The 20476-nt window shown below is 50.7% G+C and overlaps 1 protein-coding gene across 2 annotated transcripts; it reads left to right on the plus strand.

Annotated features, from left to right (window-relative positions):
* The first annotated feature begins 5119 nt into the window (after positions 1-5119).
* LPAR2 (lysophosphatidic acid receptor 2) lies at positions 5120-15049 on the plus strand. Of its 2 annotated transcripts, none has more exons than XM_068421747.1 (3): positions 5120-5335; positions 9057-9799; positions 13338-15049. In XM_068421747.1, exons 2-3 carry the CDS (start codon positions 9067-9069, stop codon positions 13637-13639), a joined length of 1035 nt encoding a protein of 344 aa, XP_068277848.1. In that variant the 5' UTR covers positions 5120-5335; positions 9057-9066; the 3' UTR covers positions 13640-15049. The 2 variants fall into 2 exon arrangements, with proteins under 2 accessions (XP_068277848.1, XP_068277849.1); XM_068421748.1 differs by having other exon boundaries at positions 13489-15049.
* Positions 15050-20476: the final 5427 nt, after the last annotated feature.

The raw sequence follows: 20476 nt of genomic DNA on the forward strand, positions 1-20476 counted from the left end.
CTAAAGATGCTGAGTTAGGATGTGCTTCCCCCCTTTCATGTGTACGCAGCGCAGGCGTGCTCGTAGGTGTCGTACGCCTCGGGGCGTTCAAGAAAAGCCTGTGCAAAGGGAACCCTGGAATGAACTAAATCACAATGCATGTCTGCCCATCCAGGCCCACAGCTTGTGGCTGGAACACTTTCGGGGCACTGGCCGCTCTCCTCTATCATTTATTTTAAAAAAAGATGCACAGAGCTGTAATTGAAGCTTTGCTTCGACAGCGAGTTTTGGATACTTGGCACCCAGGGCCCTGGAGATGGTCAGTTTTGTAGGTATCTTATAAACAGGTTTCAAGGGGGTTGTGTTTTTCAGTATAAATCTGTTTAATAAATGGAACTTGTAGCCTTCCTATGCCCTGTACAACAGTGACTTAGTTAAGGGAGTATTTTTTTCTTAGAAGGAGCAAGAGCTTTCTTGTTGCTTTGCAACAGAGGAAGGCAGGGAAGGAAGCATCTGAGGTAATTGTTTTTTCCACTAGAAACGTGCCTAAAAGCTCAAAGCTTTAGCCAGTTAGTAAAGCATCACCAAAAATGATCAGAAGTTCAGGAATTAAGCAAACAAAAGCAGAAAAGACAGTTTCATCTGTAATGGAAACCTTAGAAGTTATGGACCTGTGGCCTGAATCTATTGAAATAATTCCAGTTACCCCATGGTTAGTGATACACAAAGGGCACAGAGAATCCAGGCTCTGGTGGTGAAGGGAATGAAAACCAAATGGCTTTGGCTGCTGAGCAGGCAGCTGGCTCTGCCTAGGAACGACCTGGTGCCCAGGCCAGGGCTGCAGGACCAAGGCAGGACTGGAAAGGTTTGCTGGCTATCGCCTGGACGTGTTCAAGGGGTTTGGTGGGGGGGTCTGTAAAGGGTTGTGCTGAACACACCTTTTGCGTGGTTAAAGTGGGGGGGTTGTAACTTTTTTTTCCCCGTGACCTCGCTCTTGTGGGAGCTGATTCTTGAGAACAAATGCAAGACTTGCTAACGTGATTCGGTCCATTGGTGAAGCAGTTGTGGGCATCACGAAACATCCCTGGAGGGAGCTGGAATCCCCACCGCCCTGGGGACAAAGCCAAGTTGCTGAGAATTGTGCTTGACCCAGAAGTCGCAGTTCTTTGGAGGGACAGACATTCCCTTTCCTCGCTCGGGGAGAGGAGCCGTGTGTCAGCCCCTGACGCTCTCGTTCAAGATAAAGCTGCAGTTGTGCTGCATCTGCTTATTCTGTAGCTGGAGGCTTTTCTGGATTGGTTTTGTTATTTATTCTTTCTAGACTTAAGCAGAAAGGCATGTTAAATGCTCTTTACGACTCTCCAGCCATAAGCTGCAGGCGTATGACATTAAACCAAACGGAGACACGGGGGAAGTGGGTTTTTAGGAATAATCCCTATGAAAGCAAAGGCTGAGGCACGCGGAGCTCGAGTGCCTGCAAAGTTCCCTGACTCTCCAGCAAGTGCCAGCTGAAGAGGGAGCCTTCACCTCGCTGGGTGCCAGCCAGGATCAGAGGAGCTCGGAGCAAGGCAGCGTGCAGCCTCCTTGCAGAGGGAGCCGAGCCGAGGCCGCCCGCCCGCGGTGCGCAGGAAGGGAATTTCCGCCCAGTTCTGTTTTTATTGACAATAGTGCGAAGCGCCAGATGAAATTATCTTTGGGTGAGGAGGAGGCCGAGTCCCGCTTCACAAACACAGCAGCCCCACTTGATTTTAACCTCGCGTGGCTTCTAGTGATGTGACATCACTCGGGGGGCCAAGCTCTTCTCTCTCTGAACTGCTGCTTTTTGCCTTCAGCGCTGCTTGTCTCTGTGTAGGATAATCTCCTCCTTCCTGTGTGAATTAGGAGGAGCAGCAGCAGAGGGGCCCCTGGACCATCCTGGCTCCAAACAAAACACCGCTGCAAATAACCCTCTCTTCCCTCCCCTACCCTCCACTGCTGCAGGACAAATGTTTTCCTCTTGGAGAGGGCTGGACTAGGCAGTGACTGTGCAGGAGGAAGTTAGCCCACCAAAACCCATCCGGGATAGTTACCTGGGGCAGGTAAGAGGGTTGTTTTGCCAGGACCCAGCTGCACTCGAGAGAACATCCCGGCCATTCTTGTCAGCTCTTTTTCTGTCTTGTCTGACAAGGTGACAAGCTCCAATGTTCTGCTTTCCTCAGTGGTCTCCCTGCTTCAATTCAAGGTGTTGTCTATGGAAACGCCTTGATTCTGAGCGTCCAAATGCAGCCAGGGCAAACCTGGACGCTGAAAGGGGGAAGGAATTTTCCAGGTTTTGTGATTCGTTCTGGAGCAATTGATTGTAAACGGTTGCTAGCTTGCTGGAGGGAAAGCAAATTCCTGTTGTAGGCAAGGCTGCAGTGGGCACGGATTTCTTCCCCACCTCTTTGTTGAGAAGCGTTCTTTGATGCTGTAGGCTTGCAAACAACAGCTCTGCTCCACCTCGGAGCTGGCTGCGTGTCAGCAGCAGTGGGTGTTAGGAAATTCCTGCGTCTTGAACGCTGATGTAGATGCTGCTTTCCACCGAAAGGTCTGGCTGTTAGCTGGAGTGGTAAGAACCACGTTGTTGTGTTGTTGTACTCCAGGGAGTGCCCCTCACTGAGGGTTTGGGGATCTCTGGGCCAGCTGGGACTTGGGAAGTGTTAATTTGAGCAACTGGTTCTCTGCAGAGATCTGCTGGGGGGGAGATGATGACAGGACTCCTTCCAGAAGGTTTTTAACATTCCTGGGATTCCAGGAGAGGGGTCTCAGGAAAAAAAAACACCTTTCAGACTGTCATCCATGGGAACAGTCACAGCTATGAGGCTTAAAAAACTCATTGTTTTAGTAGATTTTGCATTTTCAAAATGGACTTTGAAACCTGAAATATTCTCTCACCTCCAAGCGCAAGCAGATACCTTCTGTGACAGGCTGACATGAGCCCTGGCCTGACCCAGTCTGGCCCTTCTTGTATCCCCCTTTGCCCTGACTCTGGTGTGTGGGGGCTGAGTTGCAAAAGTGCTTCTGACCCTTTGTCAGCCCTGGGTGCTCTGAACTCGCTGGGTCTGTTTGACTGCTGAGCTATTGTGATGGACTGTTGACACCTCAGTTGAAACCAGTTACGCTGGGCTGTTTTCCTGATCGCTCTGGGTGTTTCTCTATGGAACTGTCACCTCCAAAGCACTCGCTGAGTGCCAGTTTGAAACCTTTAAGGAAAGAGTAAATCAAAAGTATTTTTAGCCTGCTGCCATCCCACACTGCACAGCTGCACAGCACGTGTGGCTTCGTAACCGTCTGAAGCCTCCCGAAGCCAGCGCTGCTGCCAAACGGCTTCTCTGACCTGGGTTCTGCTTCTTGTGCACCAGCGTGGAGTTGGATCAGCGACTTAAACCCGTTGCGGGCAGCCCAAGGGCTGGAGCAGACCAAAGGGGGGGCTGGGGAAACGGGGGGGCTGTTTTATCGCAGCTTGGACTTTGGGTCTCTTTGGTCTGAAGCAATTGTGTAACCAAAAGGGTGATAAAGCCTCGTGGGAAGGTGAAGGGTCTGCCCTGTGTCGCTTGAGGAAGATACTTCAGATTTGAAATGACTTCTGGTAATGTTAATATTGTTGTAACTCTGTCTAGTTGCAGTAAGGACTTCAGGCTCTCTGTGTTGGGACTGGACTCCTTGGTAACTTGGTGGTTCTTTGCTATGAGAAAGCAAGTTGTTAAAATACAGATTATTTTTTTTTTCCAAGAAAGGACTCTGGGATACCTGTTAGTGCAACTTCTTGCCGCTTCTAAAAATGCATCTGGAAATCCTGTGAAAGGCCCCTGTGCCTGGTGCTGTCTTGGGGTGGCATCATCGGCCTGAGGGTGCAGAATTTGTGAGCAGTGGCAATGACAGGCTCTTGCTGAGTTTTTGTAGCCCTTGTGAGCTTTCTGGCGTGATTTTGGCCTTGGGAGGCTGCAGGACGTGGGGGTAGAATTTAGGGAGCCTGGTGCAATCTTCAGTGTTTGCAGGACTCTGTAGTTGCCCCTCTGCTCTCTCAGCCTGTCCCCTTCATCCATCTCTTCTTCTGCTGGTGTCCTACTGCTCTGCTTCCACTACTGGCTGCCCTGCTCCGTTAATGTGTCCTGGATCTTTGGCCCTATCTCCTTCCCCTTTGTGTTGAGCTCTTTGTAAATCTCCTGCCTATTTTACATCACATTACTCTGCTCTGCCGAGCTCTGCCCGTGTATCTGACTGGCAGCGGATTAGGGTTGTGCTGGGTGATAACATTGTTCCTTGGGGAGCAGATGATGGCAGGAGGAGGGTGGGAGAGTAGGAAATTGGAGTTGAATGGAAACCGCTGGGGCCTTTGCAAGAGCAGCAGGAATAAATAAAAATGGATGTTGCAAACTCTGGGGTTTTTCCTTCATAATTTATACAGCTACGGCTCGTTAGCACTAAGTGTGTGGTGGGTATTTGTACAGGATTTGGCAGGCAAGATAATCTCAGATGTGTCAAGGACTAGCTAGACTGACAGAAATGTGAGCTCTTCTAGCACTGACACAGACTTTTACCAAGTTATAGCAGGAAAATAATTTCCAGTCCGTGCCTCAGTTTCCCTTGTGTCCCACAACATCTCCCTGCATCTCCCCCATTGCCAGGTTTCTTGCATTCCACTGGGCGAGTGTGGCTGGTGTAGGGGATGTGGGGGGCTGGATCCTGACCTGACAGTCTGAGATGTGGGTGCTGTAGTTGCAGGGTAGGACAACAGCCTTCTGGTGCGGGGGCAAGACAGCTCCTCCATCACCGGGTCACACCTGGTCATTGGAAGAAGGTCCACTCTCCTCCTGCGGTGGGGGGAAGGCTGTGGGGCAGCAGGCGAGCACCAGTGAACCCTCACCATGGGGTGACCAGAGGGTGCCAGCTCCCACAGAGCAACACCTTCCCGGCAGGAACGGTGCCCGAGGGCGATGCTGGCAGATCCGAGCTAACTCGTTCCAGTCCGAACCAGAGGCGCTCGGAAAGTGGCTCCGGCCTCCATGGAGGCGGCGAGGACTCGGGTTACAGCTCCTGGGGCTCCTGGAAGGACCCGCCTAGGGGAGGACCCAAGGAGGGACGGGCTCGTCGGAGCTCTTGCAAACTTGCCTCCCAGGAGCCAGTGTTTCGGAGCGCTCCGCGATGGGCTCCGGGGCTGCAGCGCTTCTCTGAAACTTCCCTGTAAGGCACTTGTCTTTTTTTTTTTTTTTCTTGCTTGGAAAGCACCTCTGCCCTCCTGCGATGGGGATCTCCTTGCTGGATAGCTGCCCGGGCTTCCTGCGGGGGGGAGACCAACGCTGAGGGTCAGGTTTGGATGCGGTGGTTGTGCTTTCAGGTAAGGACGCTGCTCTTTGGAGTAAAACCTTGTCCTGTTTATGGCTTAAAAATACATCAGTGCTTTGGACGTTTAGGCGTGTAAATCCGCGTGCAGTGGACGTGGGTGAAACAGGGTGGATTTGAGTCCCTGTGAGCCGTTATAGATCCATTGTTCTGTCTGGATCAGCACTGATTGTGGTTATTAGTGAGAGCACAAATTCAGCCGTTCATCCCCGCTCCCTTCCACTCCGCGCTGGCTGGGGGCTTGCTCACAAGTGTTGAATGTCCTCCCAGATGGCACGGGGCTGACGAGCGTTTTCCACTTTTGCAAGCAAGAGGAAATGGAGAAGGGAGGACACTTACACCTTTACTTTCTGGGCAGAAGGACTCTGAACTCAGAGTGAACCTGGGGCAGTGATTAACTGGGTGAGGAGGGAGATGGCGTGTGCGTACGGATAACGCCGGCGAGGAGAAAGGACGTGTTCCGCGCTCATTGTGTGCTGTGGTTCCTACCAAACTGCACACGCTGGGCTCGAGTTTAAGGGGGAGAGACTTGAGCGGAGTTGGAGGTAGCGTGATTAGGGAAGAGCCTGTGTTTGCGTATTGCTCAAGGAAAGGGGCTGCTGAACTGCTGCAGCACGTAACCAGAGTCTGGTTTTACCGAGTAAACAACGCGGGTGAGGAAGAAGTCTTGTAGGAGCCCGCTGAGGAGGGTAAGGCCATGGAAGGGGCTGCTCGGACACTGAACAATAGCCTCATCCAGCTCCTTTGTGCATCATGGCACCAGCCTGACTTTCTCTCTGCTCGCTGCTGTGGGCAGGGTGTTTTCCTCCCCGCCGCTGCCTCTTCGGTTTTGGTTTGTGGCATTGTCTGCCCTTGATGCCAAGCGCCAAGGTCAGTTTTCTAATTGCAGGGTAGCAGCACATGAGCTCGTAGGACCAGTCACCAGCGTTAACCTGTCAGTCGCTGCTGGACCCCACCCAGCTCACGCTCTCGCATGGGTTTGGTTTGTAACCCACGCACATTTCCAAGGGATTTACTACTCTCAAACTTTTCCCTGTGCTCTGACTGGGTCTTGCCTAAAGAAGCATTTTGGACGTTGTCGTTAGGATTAATGCTGAGGGGCTGTTTCTCCAGATTTGGGTATTACAGATGCAGAACACAGCTCCTTTGTGGGTTCACACAGCTCTGATCCCCTCCCCCAGTAAACACACCATTGAACCAGTACTTGTGTAAGGCTTTGACAAAAGTTCAGTTTGCCAGGAGGAAGCTTATGGGGCCTGTCCCAGCTGGGGAATCTTTAATATTTGCAACAAAATAAGATTGGTCTCCATAACTTAGTGGCAATTTTAAAGCTAGTCTTATTTGAATTTAATTTGTCTTGGTGGCAGCTCAAAGATTACTGAGAATAAGAGTAATTAACACACCCATCAACACATGATTTCACTGTAGTATTCCAGTGTTTCTTAAAAATCAAAGCGTAGTGTGAGCAGTCTTTGTGCTGCGCTGTGCACGGGCAAGTCCCTGTTCCAGTATGACCTTCATCCTATCAGTTAAACTTTTGTAACCGGAGGGGGGGGACACTTATGCTACTCCATAGCAAAAATGTGGATGGGATTTAATGGCGTTTGAAACCTGCTTGTTCATGTGGCTGGACAGTGTATGGGGCGCTCCAAACCCTGGCACCACTTTAGTTTCTCTCCTTGCCCCCCTTCCTTCCCTGGAAATCCATGTGTGTAATCTTAAAGAGGTGATGTGACTTATCTAACTTCAGCAGTTTCATTTTTGATTTGGGATTAAAGCTTTCAAAAACGTTTACAGGAAACTGTTTTGCATACGAAGGGCCCAGCCTTGGATTTGGTGCCTCTGGTGCCTCCCCAGACACACCCTGTGCAGGTGTCATCTGCCTGCCTGTGATTCACAGCGGTTGTGTTGGTCCTGTTCTGCCCTTCCTTGTTCTTCCATCACTTTCCCCTGTTCGAGCTGAAATACTCCCCAGTTACCTGCCAGGTTGCCACATGCCATCTCTGCAGAACTCACTCGGCTGCTTTCATCCCCTGCTCTGCCTTTGGACCACACGACTCCTGAGCAGCTCGATGGCTTGAGATCCACAAACATCCCGTGACCTGAAAAGAGAGGAAAGATGGATTTGTTACACAGTGCTAGCCCATGACTCCATCCCCTGGGGCAGGTTGAGTCCTCCTCTGCCTCCTTTTCCTCCCACCAATATTTGTAAAAAATATTATTTCCCTGTTCAGCAGATTTTCAAGTGAATTAGCTGAGTTTATAGCTTTCCTGCCTCATGGTACAGCCAGCCGTACGCTGAAGCGGGCTGGTACAGAGCCCATGAGGCAGCAGAGATCAGAAGTTCAGCTGCAGGTACAGAGGGTTTCCTGGCCCAGCCATCTTGTTTGTACAACTCGGCGTGGGTGCGGTGCAGGTGATAATAAGCCTGCGGTGATCTCCCCTCCCTGTTGCTAACAGCAGCCCTGCTGCTCTGCCCAGAGCTCCTGCTGGGGTGTCCCGGAAAGCTCTGCCTAGAGAGCAGAGGAACATGCAGCTCGTTAGGGCTCCTGAGCTGTGGTTTGGTTTCAGGAGTGATTAAAGTGAACTGTGAGTCAGGCACTTTGGGGTTTCTGCCGGTCTGAGGAGGACGGCACTCGTGCTGCGAGGTCTGCGTCAAGCTTTCTCTGAGATGAGGAGGATGGTTGAGCTCATGAGAGGACAGAGAACCAGTGACTTCATGTGCAGAGCACACCAGGGTAAGGAAAAAGCGTGTCATTTTTCAGCACCTCGGTGCCACGAGGAAGGACGCTCTGAACTGGGTTTGCTCATCCCAGCGGGGCCTGGAGCCAGCCCTGACTTGAGATTTCCAGGCCCTTGGTTAGGGGAGGAACACGAACATCTGCTGTGGGCTGTGATGGTCAGGCTGTGTCTCCTCCCGCGGGGTTCTGCACGGTGCTGTATCTTTGTCATGTTTTCATTTTTTTATGGACAAGTAACACAAGCGACAATTACTGGGTTTAAACTCTGACTCTGTCAGGTAAAGCATCCCTTAACTTAACCTGCTGCTTCCTGCTGGGCTGTCACAGGGCAGGAAGGTGGATGACCAGAGGTGTGACCACGGGCTTTGAAAAGTAAGACTTAACGTTATGATCCAGACGAACGGCTTGGCTGGTCTTGCTCCAGTGTCTGGAAGCAGCTGAGCATTGCATTAGCCTTTAAGCAATAAAACTACCCAGGAAGGATGAGATGTGCTCCCTGAGCCAGGAGCAGCAGTCCTGGGGCCTGCAACAGCTGCAGAGGCTCACAGTCTTCATCAGTGTTGTTTCGTGATTGACTGATAAACCTTCTCTGCTGCTGCTTTGTTTTTACATTGCTGAAGTAGGACATCTGGGACAACAGAAATAGTTTTGTCTGTCATCCCCACGAAGCTGCGTGGGCCAGACAGGGAGAACCTCTTATCAGATCTGGCAAGCCTTATCTCCTCCCATGAATGTTCAAGGTTTTGCTGCATCCTCAGTGCGGCTTTGAGGACAGATGAGGACTCAGCCTGGGAGATGTGTAGCTCTCTTGAGTACAGAAGTGGTTTTCTGTTGCTTGTGTGGTGGTTTCTCTGTTTCAAACTCCTCCCCACCTCCATCTGTGTCAAAGGCATTACTGTAACGCTCAGCATCTCCCCAGCTCGTGATAGTTGTGGTGTGCAGGCACCAGCTAACGATCCTCTCATCCCTCTTTAGGACAGCAGCGATGAAGCACTGTTTTTACAATGAGACCGTGGGGTTCTTCTACAACAACAGCCGCAAAGAGCTGACCACGTACTGGAGGACGAAGGATGTCCTGGTGGTGGCCCTGGGCCTGACAGTGAGTGTCATTGTGCTCCTGACCAACCTGCTGGTCATCACCGCTATCATCATCAACCGGCGTTTCCACTACCCCATCTACTACCTGCTGGGGAACTTGGCAGCTGCCGACCTCTTTGCTGGCATCGCATACATGTTTCTCATGTTCCACACGGGGCCCAGGACAGCAGAGCTCTCCCTGAAGACCTGGTTCATCCGTCAGAGCCTGCTGGACACCAGCTTGACAGCCTCTGTGGTGAACCTGCTGGCAATCGCTGTGGAAAGGCACCAGACTGTTTTCACGATGCAGTTACACAGCAAAATGTCCAACCAGCGTGTGATGATCCTCATCTTCTGCATCTGGGTCACGGCGCTGCTCCTGGGGCTCATCCCGTCCTATGGCTGGCACTGCCTCTGTGCCCTGGAGAAGTGCTCCAGAATGGCACCGCTCTACAGCAGGAGCTACCTGACCTTCTGGGCCATCTCCAACCTGGTCATCTTCCTGATCATGGTGGTTGTGTACACGCACATCTTCATCTATGTCAAGAGGAAGATGACACGGATGTCCAAGCACACTAGCTTCCACCCTCGCTACAAGGAGACCATGATCAGCCTTGTCAAGACAGTCACTATTATCCTAAGTAAGTCCCCTTGCTGTAGTCAGTCTAAACGATGCTTTGATCCTCCATCCTGGGTTGGGTGGGGTTGGTGAGGTGAAGGTGCTCAGGACGACGGAGAGGACTGGGAAGTGACTTTCTGCTTCCCTGGTCTCTGAAGCTGCTGGAGTGATGGTTTGGTTTGGTTTGGCTGCTGAGGAGCTCAACAGTGTCAGGGCTCTGCATGAATTCCGTGTGAGCTGTAACGGGAGTGACCTGGCAGACAGAGGGGAGGGTGAGCTCCTCAATATCTTGCCCAGTGACATGGCTGCTCCTCAGAGGAACTGTTACTGATGTGACTTGGTAATACCTGACTGCTGTAAGTGCAGGTGCTTTGGGCCCAGAAGCAGCTCTTTTACGTGCTCAACTCTAGATGCTTCCTCCATGGAAGGGTAGCATGGAATTAGGGGCTACAGTCAGGCCTTAATCAAGAAGCAGCACTTAGTGCATCCTTTGTTAGATGGAGAGAGGCTCGGGGCAGATGTTACAAGGCGATGGGGAAAGAGAATGAGGGAGTTGTGTCCAAATTCCTTCCTGTTTACTGGAACAAAGCGCTGAACTCTGAGGTTTGTTTTTTTTTTGAGCAGCTCAGTACCAGGTCTCAATCTGCTCGGGTAAATCTGTCCCTGGAAGCTCTTAACTCGTAGTTGGAGCTGCTCTCTGGGAGCACAGGATCTCCAGCTGAGCGCTAACTGCCCGTCAGTCTGTCCGCACCCGCAGTCTGTAGTGCAAATAGGAGCACATCAGTAAGGGGCAGTGGCTGGTGCTGAGGCTCTGCCCCTCCAGGACATTTATCTGGGTATGTGCTGCTCTGCCCAGAGCTCCTCATCCAGCGGTGGAGGCTGGTGCACGCGTTGTGCTATCGACAGCCCGTAACTCCATTTCTTTAATCCGCTGTTGCTGTGTGCTCTGATGGTCCAACAACCTTTCTTTAACGTGAAATAAATCAGTGAGCACAGATCTTCAGCCACCCCGCTCGGCCCTGGGCTCCCAGTCACAACCCCTCGCTTGCAAATCTTTCCTGATAAGCGCAGAATTTGCTCCGTCAGGGAAACCTTGTACTGCAAACAAAGACGACTCCCTTGTGAACTCGGGCTGGCGGAGCGGGGCTCGGCAGGGGAGGGGAGCAGCGTGGGGGGGCTGGCGGGCTGCTTGGTGTGTCCCTGCTCGGGGGCACGCCGGCTTGCCGGGTCCTGTTGCAACTTGTGAGCGTCGAAACCGGAGTTTTCTGCCTGTTCCTGCCTTTCCTGGGGTGTCTTCTTCCCTGCCTCGCAATCTCCCCATCTCTTGGGCGCAGCTGGGAGTTGGTTACTGCCTTGGAGCTGATCAGATGCAGCACAGAGGGTCAGCGGGGCTGAAGGATGAGTTACTTTGTGTATTTTGCACAGTCCACAGCAGAGAGAAGCTGTTTTGGTCCCCCCTTTCCTTCCTGAGCAGTATCTGAGGGTTACCCCGTGGTGTCAGCAGGGCTGCGGAGTTTATGGGACTTCACGACATCTGCTGGAAGAGGGTTGGCAGGATGGGGGTGCTGGGCAAGAAGGAAAAAGCCATTCACGCTTGGTGCATCACCTTGTTTTGGGAGATCCCTTCCCTCTTGGTGTGTGCCCGCCTGGCGTGGCCTGCCTTTGTCTTCTGCCTCGAGTGGGGACAAAGCTCGGGTCAGAGGAGGCTCAGGAGAGCCGCTGTGGTTTTACAGGGAGCTGGGACTGGTGCATGAGGGTGGACACAGTGGTGAGGAACCTCATGTGGAAAGTTGGGGGAAATGAGGAGTTCATCAGGCCTTTAGGACTCTTGTAACCCAGGAGTTTTTCCCTTCCTCTGCGGGGCAGTGTCGGGAGAAGCAGCAGTCGGTTCTGTGCAGGTCCCTTGCACGGGAGGGAATTGCTCAACTCGGGGGAAATACCTTTCCATTTGGACTCGGCGTACAGAGAGTTGAGACTGCAGAGGGTTTTTTCTCTTCCCTGTGAAAGCCCTGGTGTAATTCCTCCTCCGCCCTCGTTCCCCAGCCTTCTGCAAACTTGGACTCTGCACAGAGGAATACTTTGCGCCTTATGCATCAGGGCGTAGCCGCTGGTGAGCATGCGAGGAAGCCGAGGGCGCGGCAGGAGCTGTCTGTGTGCCGCTCCAGCGCATGGCGAGGCGGCTGCGGGTGACAATCCTGCAGGTCCTGGGCACTGAGAACAGGTCTAGGAGCTGACCTAGCTCCAAGTCCAAGGTACACTTGGAACCTAGGAGCAGATTTTCCCACAGATGAGTTGAGTGACGTGGGATGTGATGATGGCCAAACCACAGGGCAGAGTCCTTGGTGACCATGCCGTGTTAATTATTAAGGGTTGAGGCTTCTTTCTCAATACTTGGGCTTCCATTAAGGAGCGAGGAGATCAGCTGGATTTGCAGGCAAAGGCCCACAACTTTTTCCCTCAGTGCCAGCTTTAAATTCAGCCTGTTTTGGTGCAGCTCCTCTGGCTGTTCTTCCCTGTCAGATGTTTTTCAGTGAAGGGTGTAGTTGCAAAGTTCCCAGGAAGTCTTTTCTTCCACCCCTTCCCAGAAGACACAGCAGGGTGCAGCTCCTGAGCTTTAAGATACAACCTTATGCTTGTCCTCCAGGAGCACTGATGGGCGAGGGCTCCATTTACATCAGCCTTAGAATCATGACTGTAAAAAGGGTTTTAGGAGGCGCAGGCACCTCCCACTCCATCATGCAAAACAGCAATTATCCTTTTGCCAACGAGCTTTGCAGGTGGTGGCAAGAACATAGTATCAGCCTGACTGGATCAGTGGTGGAGTCTGTCCAGCTCAGCCCTGGGGCTGGCCAGCCCATTGCGTGGCTATTTTCTGCTCAGCGTATAGTTGTGTGTGAGAAACTTCATTGGGCTGCCCTAAGTGTTGGCCAGGACTCTTGTAAACTCGTTAACTAAAGGCCCCATAAACTGTATGGACAGTGGAGATTATATGGTTCAAGATGCATCACTCTGACTCTTCCCTAATTTTGTGGCCTGTTCCCCTTTTTGGAGGGAGCGGCGCACGAAGAGGAAATGAGACACTTCATCTTTCAACACTTTATCTGCCCAGGGAGGTGGGGGAGTCACCATCTCTGGAGGGGTTTAAGACAAGACTGGACGTGGCACTTAGTGCCCTGGTCTAGTTGCCATGGTGGTGTCAGGGCCATGGTTGGACTCGATGAGCCCAGAGGGCTCTTCCAACCTGACTGATTGATTGATCTTCACTCTGTAAATGCAACGCTGGGGATGAAGGAGGTAAGTGCAAGTACTTGGAAGTGGTGTTCTGAGCAAATGGGGTGGGAGGAAAAAAACAATGCCTCCATTTTCAGTGCTTGCTGGGTGAATCCTTGGTCTTCCTCCAAAGCAAAAATATAAAGTGAAACTAGACTTTTTTTTAACCCACATTTAACTTTTTTCCCCCAAGATAAACCACCAGTGATTCCATTGAGCATCTTTATGGTGAGGGACTGAGCAGGGCCAGGGACCTGCTTGTTTTCTAACAGGGGTTCTTCTCTCCCCAGGTGCTTTTGTCATCTGCTGGACTCCAGGGCAAGTCGTGCTCCTCCTGGACGGCCTGGGCTGCAAGAGCTGCAATGTTCTCGCCGTGGAGAAATACGTCCTCTTGCTGGCAGAGATCAACTCGTTGATAAACGCTATTGTCTACTCTTACAGGGACAACGAGATGCGTAGCACCTTCCGGAGGATCCTCTGCTTTGTCTGTTATAGGAATTCCAAATACACCCCCACGGTGGTGAAGTTAAACACCACAGACCGCAGGACACTCTCTCAGAACGGGCACTTTACTGTGGATTCCTCTATTTAGCTCTTGATCAGCGAGACGAGCGCGGGGCTGAACAGCGGCTGCTCTCGGAGCGGAAGAGCAGAGGCGAAGAGCGACCTGCTTCCAAAGCAGTGGAGACTTTTTATGTGCTCAAGCATAAATATTTCTATAGAATACTTGTCATCGATAAAGGACAAGATGCTTTTAAGGACCTGCTGGATGGTGCATTGTTTAGGACAAACGTACTTTGAGTAGTGTTCTTATTAAAGACTGCTATTTCTAATGCAAAGTGGATTTAATTTAGCAGCGTCTAGGAGTATGTTGTGTGCGACAGGAATCTCCTGTGAGCTCTCAACGAGCAAAGTGTTTTCTTGGTACTTCAGTATTAACTGCCTTCAGAAATAGTCGTTCCAGTGGTAGCGTACTCCAAGGAGCCAAAGCTCTCCAGCTTTACGTGTTGCTGCTTAGTGTTTCCCCAGAGAGCCTCGTCCAGGTCGTGTTCCACCCGCTGCAGAAGCCGTTCTTAAGGCCTCTTCCAGGAGGAATCCGTTTGAATTGCTGCCTAAGCAGCAGATTCCTGCTTTCCTTAGGTGTCTGTTACTGAATTTCAAAGTGTTCTGGGCTTGTGGAGGATGTTTTAGGAGCACCTAATTCTTTCCTAAAATGGAGAGTGGTGCTGTAACTAACTGCAGTTGTGTTTGTGTTCTGCTAAGTGATACCATGTGGTACGCACAAGTTCATTGCCTATTCATAAATGTGGAGTGAGTCATGCTCCCATTAAACCCTCGTTCTCCTCAGTGAAAGCCCTTTGGGACAGGTTTAGGTTGGATTCCAAGGCAATCGGTATTTTGCCTTAGGTTTTAATGTGCAGTTTGTACCTTAATACTCAACTGCTCAAATAATGTGTAGAGTGTGTTCAAATGTAGGCTTTCCCTCAGCAAAGCACCATAAACAATTAGCAGTATTGATCAAACTAGTGCCTGTAGGATCTAGCTTTCTGAGGAAGTCCATTTGCTGCGTCTGACACGCAGTGTAAACTGTCACTTCTGATTGTGAGGCCACTTCACTTTTGTGTTGTTAACTTTTAACAGTGTGAACGTGCTGGTGACAGCCCAAAATCCAGAGTTAGTCCTTTACCGTGGGCTTCTGTGAGTGCAGAGAGAGGCTACCAGAAGGCAGGTTTGGGAATATTGTCTAAAACTCGGATTTCAGAGTTTTTAATAAAAACCAGCCCTGTTCTGTCAGATGATCAGCTTCCTGACTGATCACCTCAGCTGGCTTTGCAAAGACAACTTACTGGAGGCATTGGTACTGTGTGTGCATGGACTTCTTGCAGAACATGGTCAGGAAGTGACAGTGTTAAGGTGACAGTCTCCTGGATTGACTAAACCAGTCTTGGAATATGGTTCCCATCTCCCTGTCCCAGAGACTTTTTGAATAAATATTTTGTCCTGGGTTTTAGGAAAAAAAAGACTTGGAATTTTTCCCTCTCTCCCCTCTCTGCAGCCCTGGGGAAAATGCCATCCTCCAGTTGTGTGCTGTGGTGCTGGGAGGGAGGGACACTGGCCTTCAGGCTTGCATCCACTGTGACTCGCTGTGTGGTGGCCCTGCTACTGAACCACCTTCTCGGTAGGTTGTCCCTGAGAGCATCTCGCAGGACTGTGCATGTGTCTGGAGGGGTTACAGCCTCCAGAAAGACCCCGAAGAGACTGGAGGAAGTAATTTTCAGCCAGAGCAGGGGGTTAGACTACAGCCTTGGTCCATTGCTTGCAAACCCCAGACTTGGCTGGTTTGGGGAAGTCTCATACCACTAAAGCACACCAGGTGACAGGGCTAAGAGAAGGCAGAATTTAATTTTCATTGCCAGAGATGACTTGTAGTTAACTTTACTTGCCCCAGAAAACACTGTTATTGGGATACCCACTGCAGGGGAAGCAGGTGGTGGATTAGCAGTAGCTGGAGAAAGACTGTAGTAGTGAACAGTAGTTTGCATGATTTCACACAGGTAAATACTAACTGATTAGTGTAAGGAGGAAAAACGGTCCCAAACCTGTAATGAGCTCGTGTCTGAGTGATGGCTGGCACCCATCAGGAACGGAGGCGGGCTGCCTGGAGTTCTTCAGTGAGATTTCTCTTCCCCAGTGACTTGGGACTCCTGGATTTCTAGTTGTTTCCAGCTGGCTGTAATAGATGAGACAGCAGGAAATTAGGAGTCATAGAAACTAGCCTGGAAAGTGCCATTTTCAGTGAGATTTGAAAAGAAATGGTGAATCAATGAGGCAGAAGAGAGAGGAGGGAGGATTTTTAACAGCCCTCCCAGCAATGAAGATGGGGGAAGGGAGAGGAGGAGACATAGACGATGTGTATAGAACATGTATCACAAGAAAAGGGGTTCAGGCTGTTCAGGGTTCCACATGACATTACTTCCTAGTTTTACTTGGAAACACGAAGCCTTGTCTGACTGCATGGGGGCAGGAACCACACTGCACTGTGTTTTCCTCTCGCTGTTCTGTGTCCTGAACAAGATGCTGCAGCAGAGGGTGTGGTGTTATCTGGTTACATGTTCATTTCCCAAAGCTGCTGGAAGACTTTTAAGTGTGACTTTCTCACTGTGTGCAGAGCTTGTTTTTTAATTCGCAACCCACAGCCTAAGGTGTGTCTAGCTGAAATGTGGCAATATCCCTCTCTTCAGTTTGAGAAGACCCCCTGCCTTTTTATTTTTTTAATCACTATATGAAACTGCCTTTGAAGGTTCATCGCTGGTTTCATCAAGCTCTTTTTTTAAGAGGAAATCTCCCTGAAATTAGTGTGTGGGGTTGTTTTTCTGTGGTGTTTTTTTTTGAGGCATGTGAGATTGTTCTAGACTTGTGTGTTGGGTGGGAGGAAGGGAGAGACACCTAGGAACTCTTTTAGAGGGATGAAATGTGGGACAAGTGAGAACACACAACTTGATCAAAGATGGGCCGTGTGGTTCCAGGAATGAGAGGTCGTGCCTTGCTGACTGGTTGGAATTCCTGAAGCAAGCTGCTGCCAAAAGTAATATGGATTTTGGTGTGTTTTTTGGGGAGGGTAGCACTGGAGACTAATACTGGAGGGACTGATGGACTCTGAAGGTTTATTTTATTGAAGAAAAAAATCCAACAACAACAAAAAAAAACAACCTGCAGGAAGGGGAAAGAATAAGAGGGAAAGTGAGATTAAGAAGGGGGAAGCTGGTGATGGGTGGTTTTTCTTTGTTTTTAAACTTCAGTTCCTCATCTCTCTGACCTGCTGAGACATGGAAAAGGAAAATCAAAGTTTCTGCTAGACTGTAAGTGTAGCCAATGCAGAAGTTAAGCTGTTTGCAGTCAGTTGTGCTTTCTTGGGCAATACTGGAATAATAGAGCTGAGAGTTCATTTTTAATGGGCAAGGATGCCTGGTGTGACACCTGGGGCCCCTGGTTGGCACGATGGTGGTGGATAGTTTAGGAGCCCACCCATAGGTTTGCGTTGTGCTCCCCCAGCCGAAGGCCAGAAAGGAGACAGCGAGTGCCTGGAAGCTTTTATGGGGTGAGTTCTTCTTGGCTTGGGCCCAGAGCCCAGCTTCAAACGGAGTTTCTGGAAGATGCTTCTTTTCTAGCTGGTGGTCTTGACTGGGTTTTGTCCTTACGCTGTGACTGTCACGGAGAATACAGCGGGCACCAGAAGGAAGAGGTAAGGGGGAGCTCTGATTTGCCTGCACTTCCCAGCAGGGAAAATAAAATTGTGCTTTAGTTGTGCACACCCATTTCCTTATGAATCTCACCTCAGTCTCTTCTGTAATGGTGACAGTGTTCAGCTGACCTCTGCTTGGCTTGCGTTGGGGAAGGAGCGTTTGGTCGAGTTGCACTGAGCCTTTGCATGGTAGAACCAGTCTTGCTCTCCAGGTTTTTCTCTGCTCACTGAAAGTGATGAATACAAACTGGAAAAAATGTGCCTAGGATTTCTTGGAAAGGTTTTTTGAATGTGCCTGTGGCTGTTTCTAATGCTGCGAAGTGTCCCAAGCACCACACGGGAAGAAAGTCCAAAGGCAGCAGGAGAATATCCTCCTCCTAAGTCTCTTATCACTGGCTCATCCAGAGTTCAGTGCTACCAACCAGGAAGCTGCACGCTGGATTTTGCTCTGGTGTAGTCATTTGTCAAAAAAATATTTATTTGGTGCTACCAATCTCTGATCTTTAGCACTTACCACCCGCTTTTGGCTTGGTAGGAGTAACGCAGCATGGTGGAGCCCTGGGATCTGGAGATACCAGTGGGTAACTGGCTGCTGTGCTGTGTGGTGACAGGAACAGAAATGCTTTTGGCACTGCTGCTTTTCTCTTCTCACTGTCTCCGTGCCTTGGGGACCTTCACTGAAGTGGTGCTTGCGCTTATTTTCTTTCTGGCTGTCAGGGAAATTGCACTTTTTTATTGCAAATAGTCAGAGATCAAAGATGTGTCCTTATATCTTGATGGTTTCTGGCATGGGCTGCTGTGAGTGTAATGCAGCTTTCAGTGCTGGATCGTTTTATTGTACTATTTCCTTAACCTGGCTGTAAGAAGCAACTTACTTCACAGCCCAAAGTAAAACCCATCGGTGTTTGGAAACCCTGGCAGATCGTGGTGAGTCCAGGAGGCGCTTCACGAAGGCCAGTGCCAGAGCATCCCAGCTCAGTGTGGGTGGGGAATCCTTGGGGTGTTGGGGTGACCCGTGTCACCGGTGTGGCACATGATCTGAGGCACAGACTGTGGTCACCTTCGTCTGCCATCAGCTGTCGCAGCGGCAGCCAAGGGACACATCAGCAACGTGAGGCTGAAGCTGCAGGACGTGTGCCTGAACAAGCACAAGCAGAAGCCAGGAGCGGTACGATGCGATGGGATGGGGCTCTCCAGAGCCCGCCGAGATCTCTACAAGTGGTGTTTTGAGATGGTGAGTGGCTGATCCTCCTCGGCAGTAGCTCACGAGTCCCCTTACTGGCAGGACAGCCTTGGCAGCTGCTGCGGGGATGAGGGTGGCTGTTGTGGGCGTGCTGTAGCCTTCCTCCGCCGGGAGGCAATGTAGGCCAGGCTTTGCTTTCGCCGGGTGTTCTCCTGGTCCCTGCCTGAGGCTTGGTGTCCCCTTCTCCCTGTCCTGCTGCCACCCATGCTGCCACCGGTGTGTGAATCTAGGAACTGGGTGCCGTTAGTTGTGGCACTGGAGCCTGTTTCCCACAACGTCCCTGTTAGTTTCGGGGCTGAGCAAAGGCTTTGATCTGTGAAACCAAGTTCATACGCTCCAACTTAGAGGACACCGACAGGAAGAGAGAGACACAGATGGAAGAGCAAGGTGAGTATTGCTGCCTACGTGAACAACGTGCAGGTGTAGTGGGCAGGTATCTTCACAGAGGTACATACAACTTCCATATCTTATGGGCATGGTCTGGTCCAGATGAACTCTGAAATACAGCTGGGGAGCGTGCAAGCTTCTTGCTGGGGAGTTCACCACTTGTGTGCTGCTGCCTCCCCTCACACAACCAGTGGTCGTGGGTCCAGCAGCTAATTTAATCCCATCACAACACACACACTTACTTGAGCTGTAGCAATGCCCAGAGGTAAGGCTTAGACTGCAGTGGGGGTGTATCTCCCTGTGAATTTATGCTCTGCGGGCTTCAGGCTCAGTTTATAACTTGTCAGCTGGCAGCTGAAGTCCTGGCTTCAGTTTTAAAATGAACTCTTCCCCCCACCCCTCCTTTTTGTGCTGACAGGAGAGAATTCACTTGCTAATTATACCCCGGCCCATTTTCAATCGAAATGCACGGGGCGATTTATCAGGGAGCTGGAGACAGCTCTCCCCGTTCCCTTGGCTGCATCAGCAAGAACTTTTGCAAGACAATTTAATTTCTTGTCATCTTTTAATCCAGCTCCCTTTGCCCGTATAGTCAGCCTGTGAATGAGAAAAGAGGGTTTATTAATCATTTTAGCAAACGGCTGAGAAATACGGCGTTTCTCCAGCGGTGCCTGCTCTGTATCCCATCAGTCAGCATCCCCCGAGCGCTCGGAGAGCCACGGGGTCATAAACATTCAGCCCTGTGACATGGGAAAACGGGCTCCCTCACTGTGAAAACCTGACAAGTGTGAGTGCGTGGAGCCAGGTTTTGCCTTCCTTGGGGTCTTAAAGGGTGGGACTCAGAACTGGATTTGGCCCCAGCATTTTATGCAAGAACCTGCATGAAATAAAGCCTGGAAATAAAAAAAAAGTGTGTGTGTTCAGTGTCACAAAGCGGGGGGCAATCGCTGCCTGACTGAGGTGAGGGGGAACTTCTAGCTCGTAAAGCCAGGTCCCATCAAGGTCCCAAATCTGTGGCGTTATGGTGGAATAAATGGATGCAGAACTTCACTAAAGTGATGTGCTCGAATCTGTCTGAAGCAGCAGGGTTATCACTTGCTGGTGAGCTGGGATAACCGAGGAGGGGCTGATTGCTCTGAGCCCAGGCACAGCCCTGGGACCTGCCGTGGTTATCTGTTCCCTCTGTCACTGGCGTTCTCTTCCCTGCCTCACTCTCTCCTGTCTTCATCCCCACCCTGTTTCTGCTCCCATGGTGGTGGTGTAATGGGTGGAAAGGAGTAGTGTGAGCAAAACTGCTGCTTGGCTCTGCAAGTGGTGTCCCTGTAGAACCAGATCCAGGGAGGTGTGAAGCCAGGGTTGCTTCAGCACTGAACCTTCATCATAACCATCACTGGGACTATATCTACACATCTACACACACCAATACACATGTATACTTAAACCAGTAAGAAGCTGTTCTGGTTCTGCACATCAATGTGGCTGCTGGTCCAAATGCTGCCCAATGATTAAAAAACACAAAGGTAAATATACCAAGAGCAGGTCGATGGGGAGTGTTG

The sequence above is a fragment of the Nyctibius grandis genome, chromosome 35, assembly GCF_013368605.1.
Source record: "Nyctibius grandis isolate bNycGra1 chromosome 35, bNycGra1.pri, whole genome shotgun sequence".
Taxonomy (NCBI): domain Eukaryota; kingdom Metazoa; phylum Chordata; class Aves; order Nyctibiiformes; family Nyctibiidae; genus Nyctibius; species Nyctibius grandis.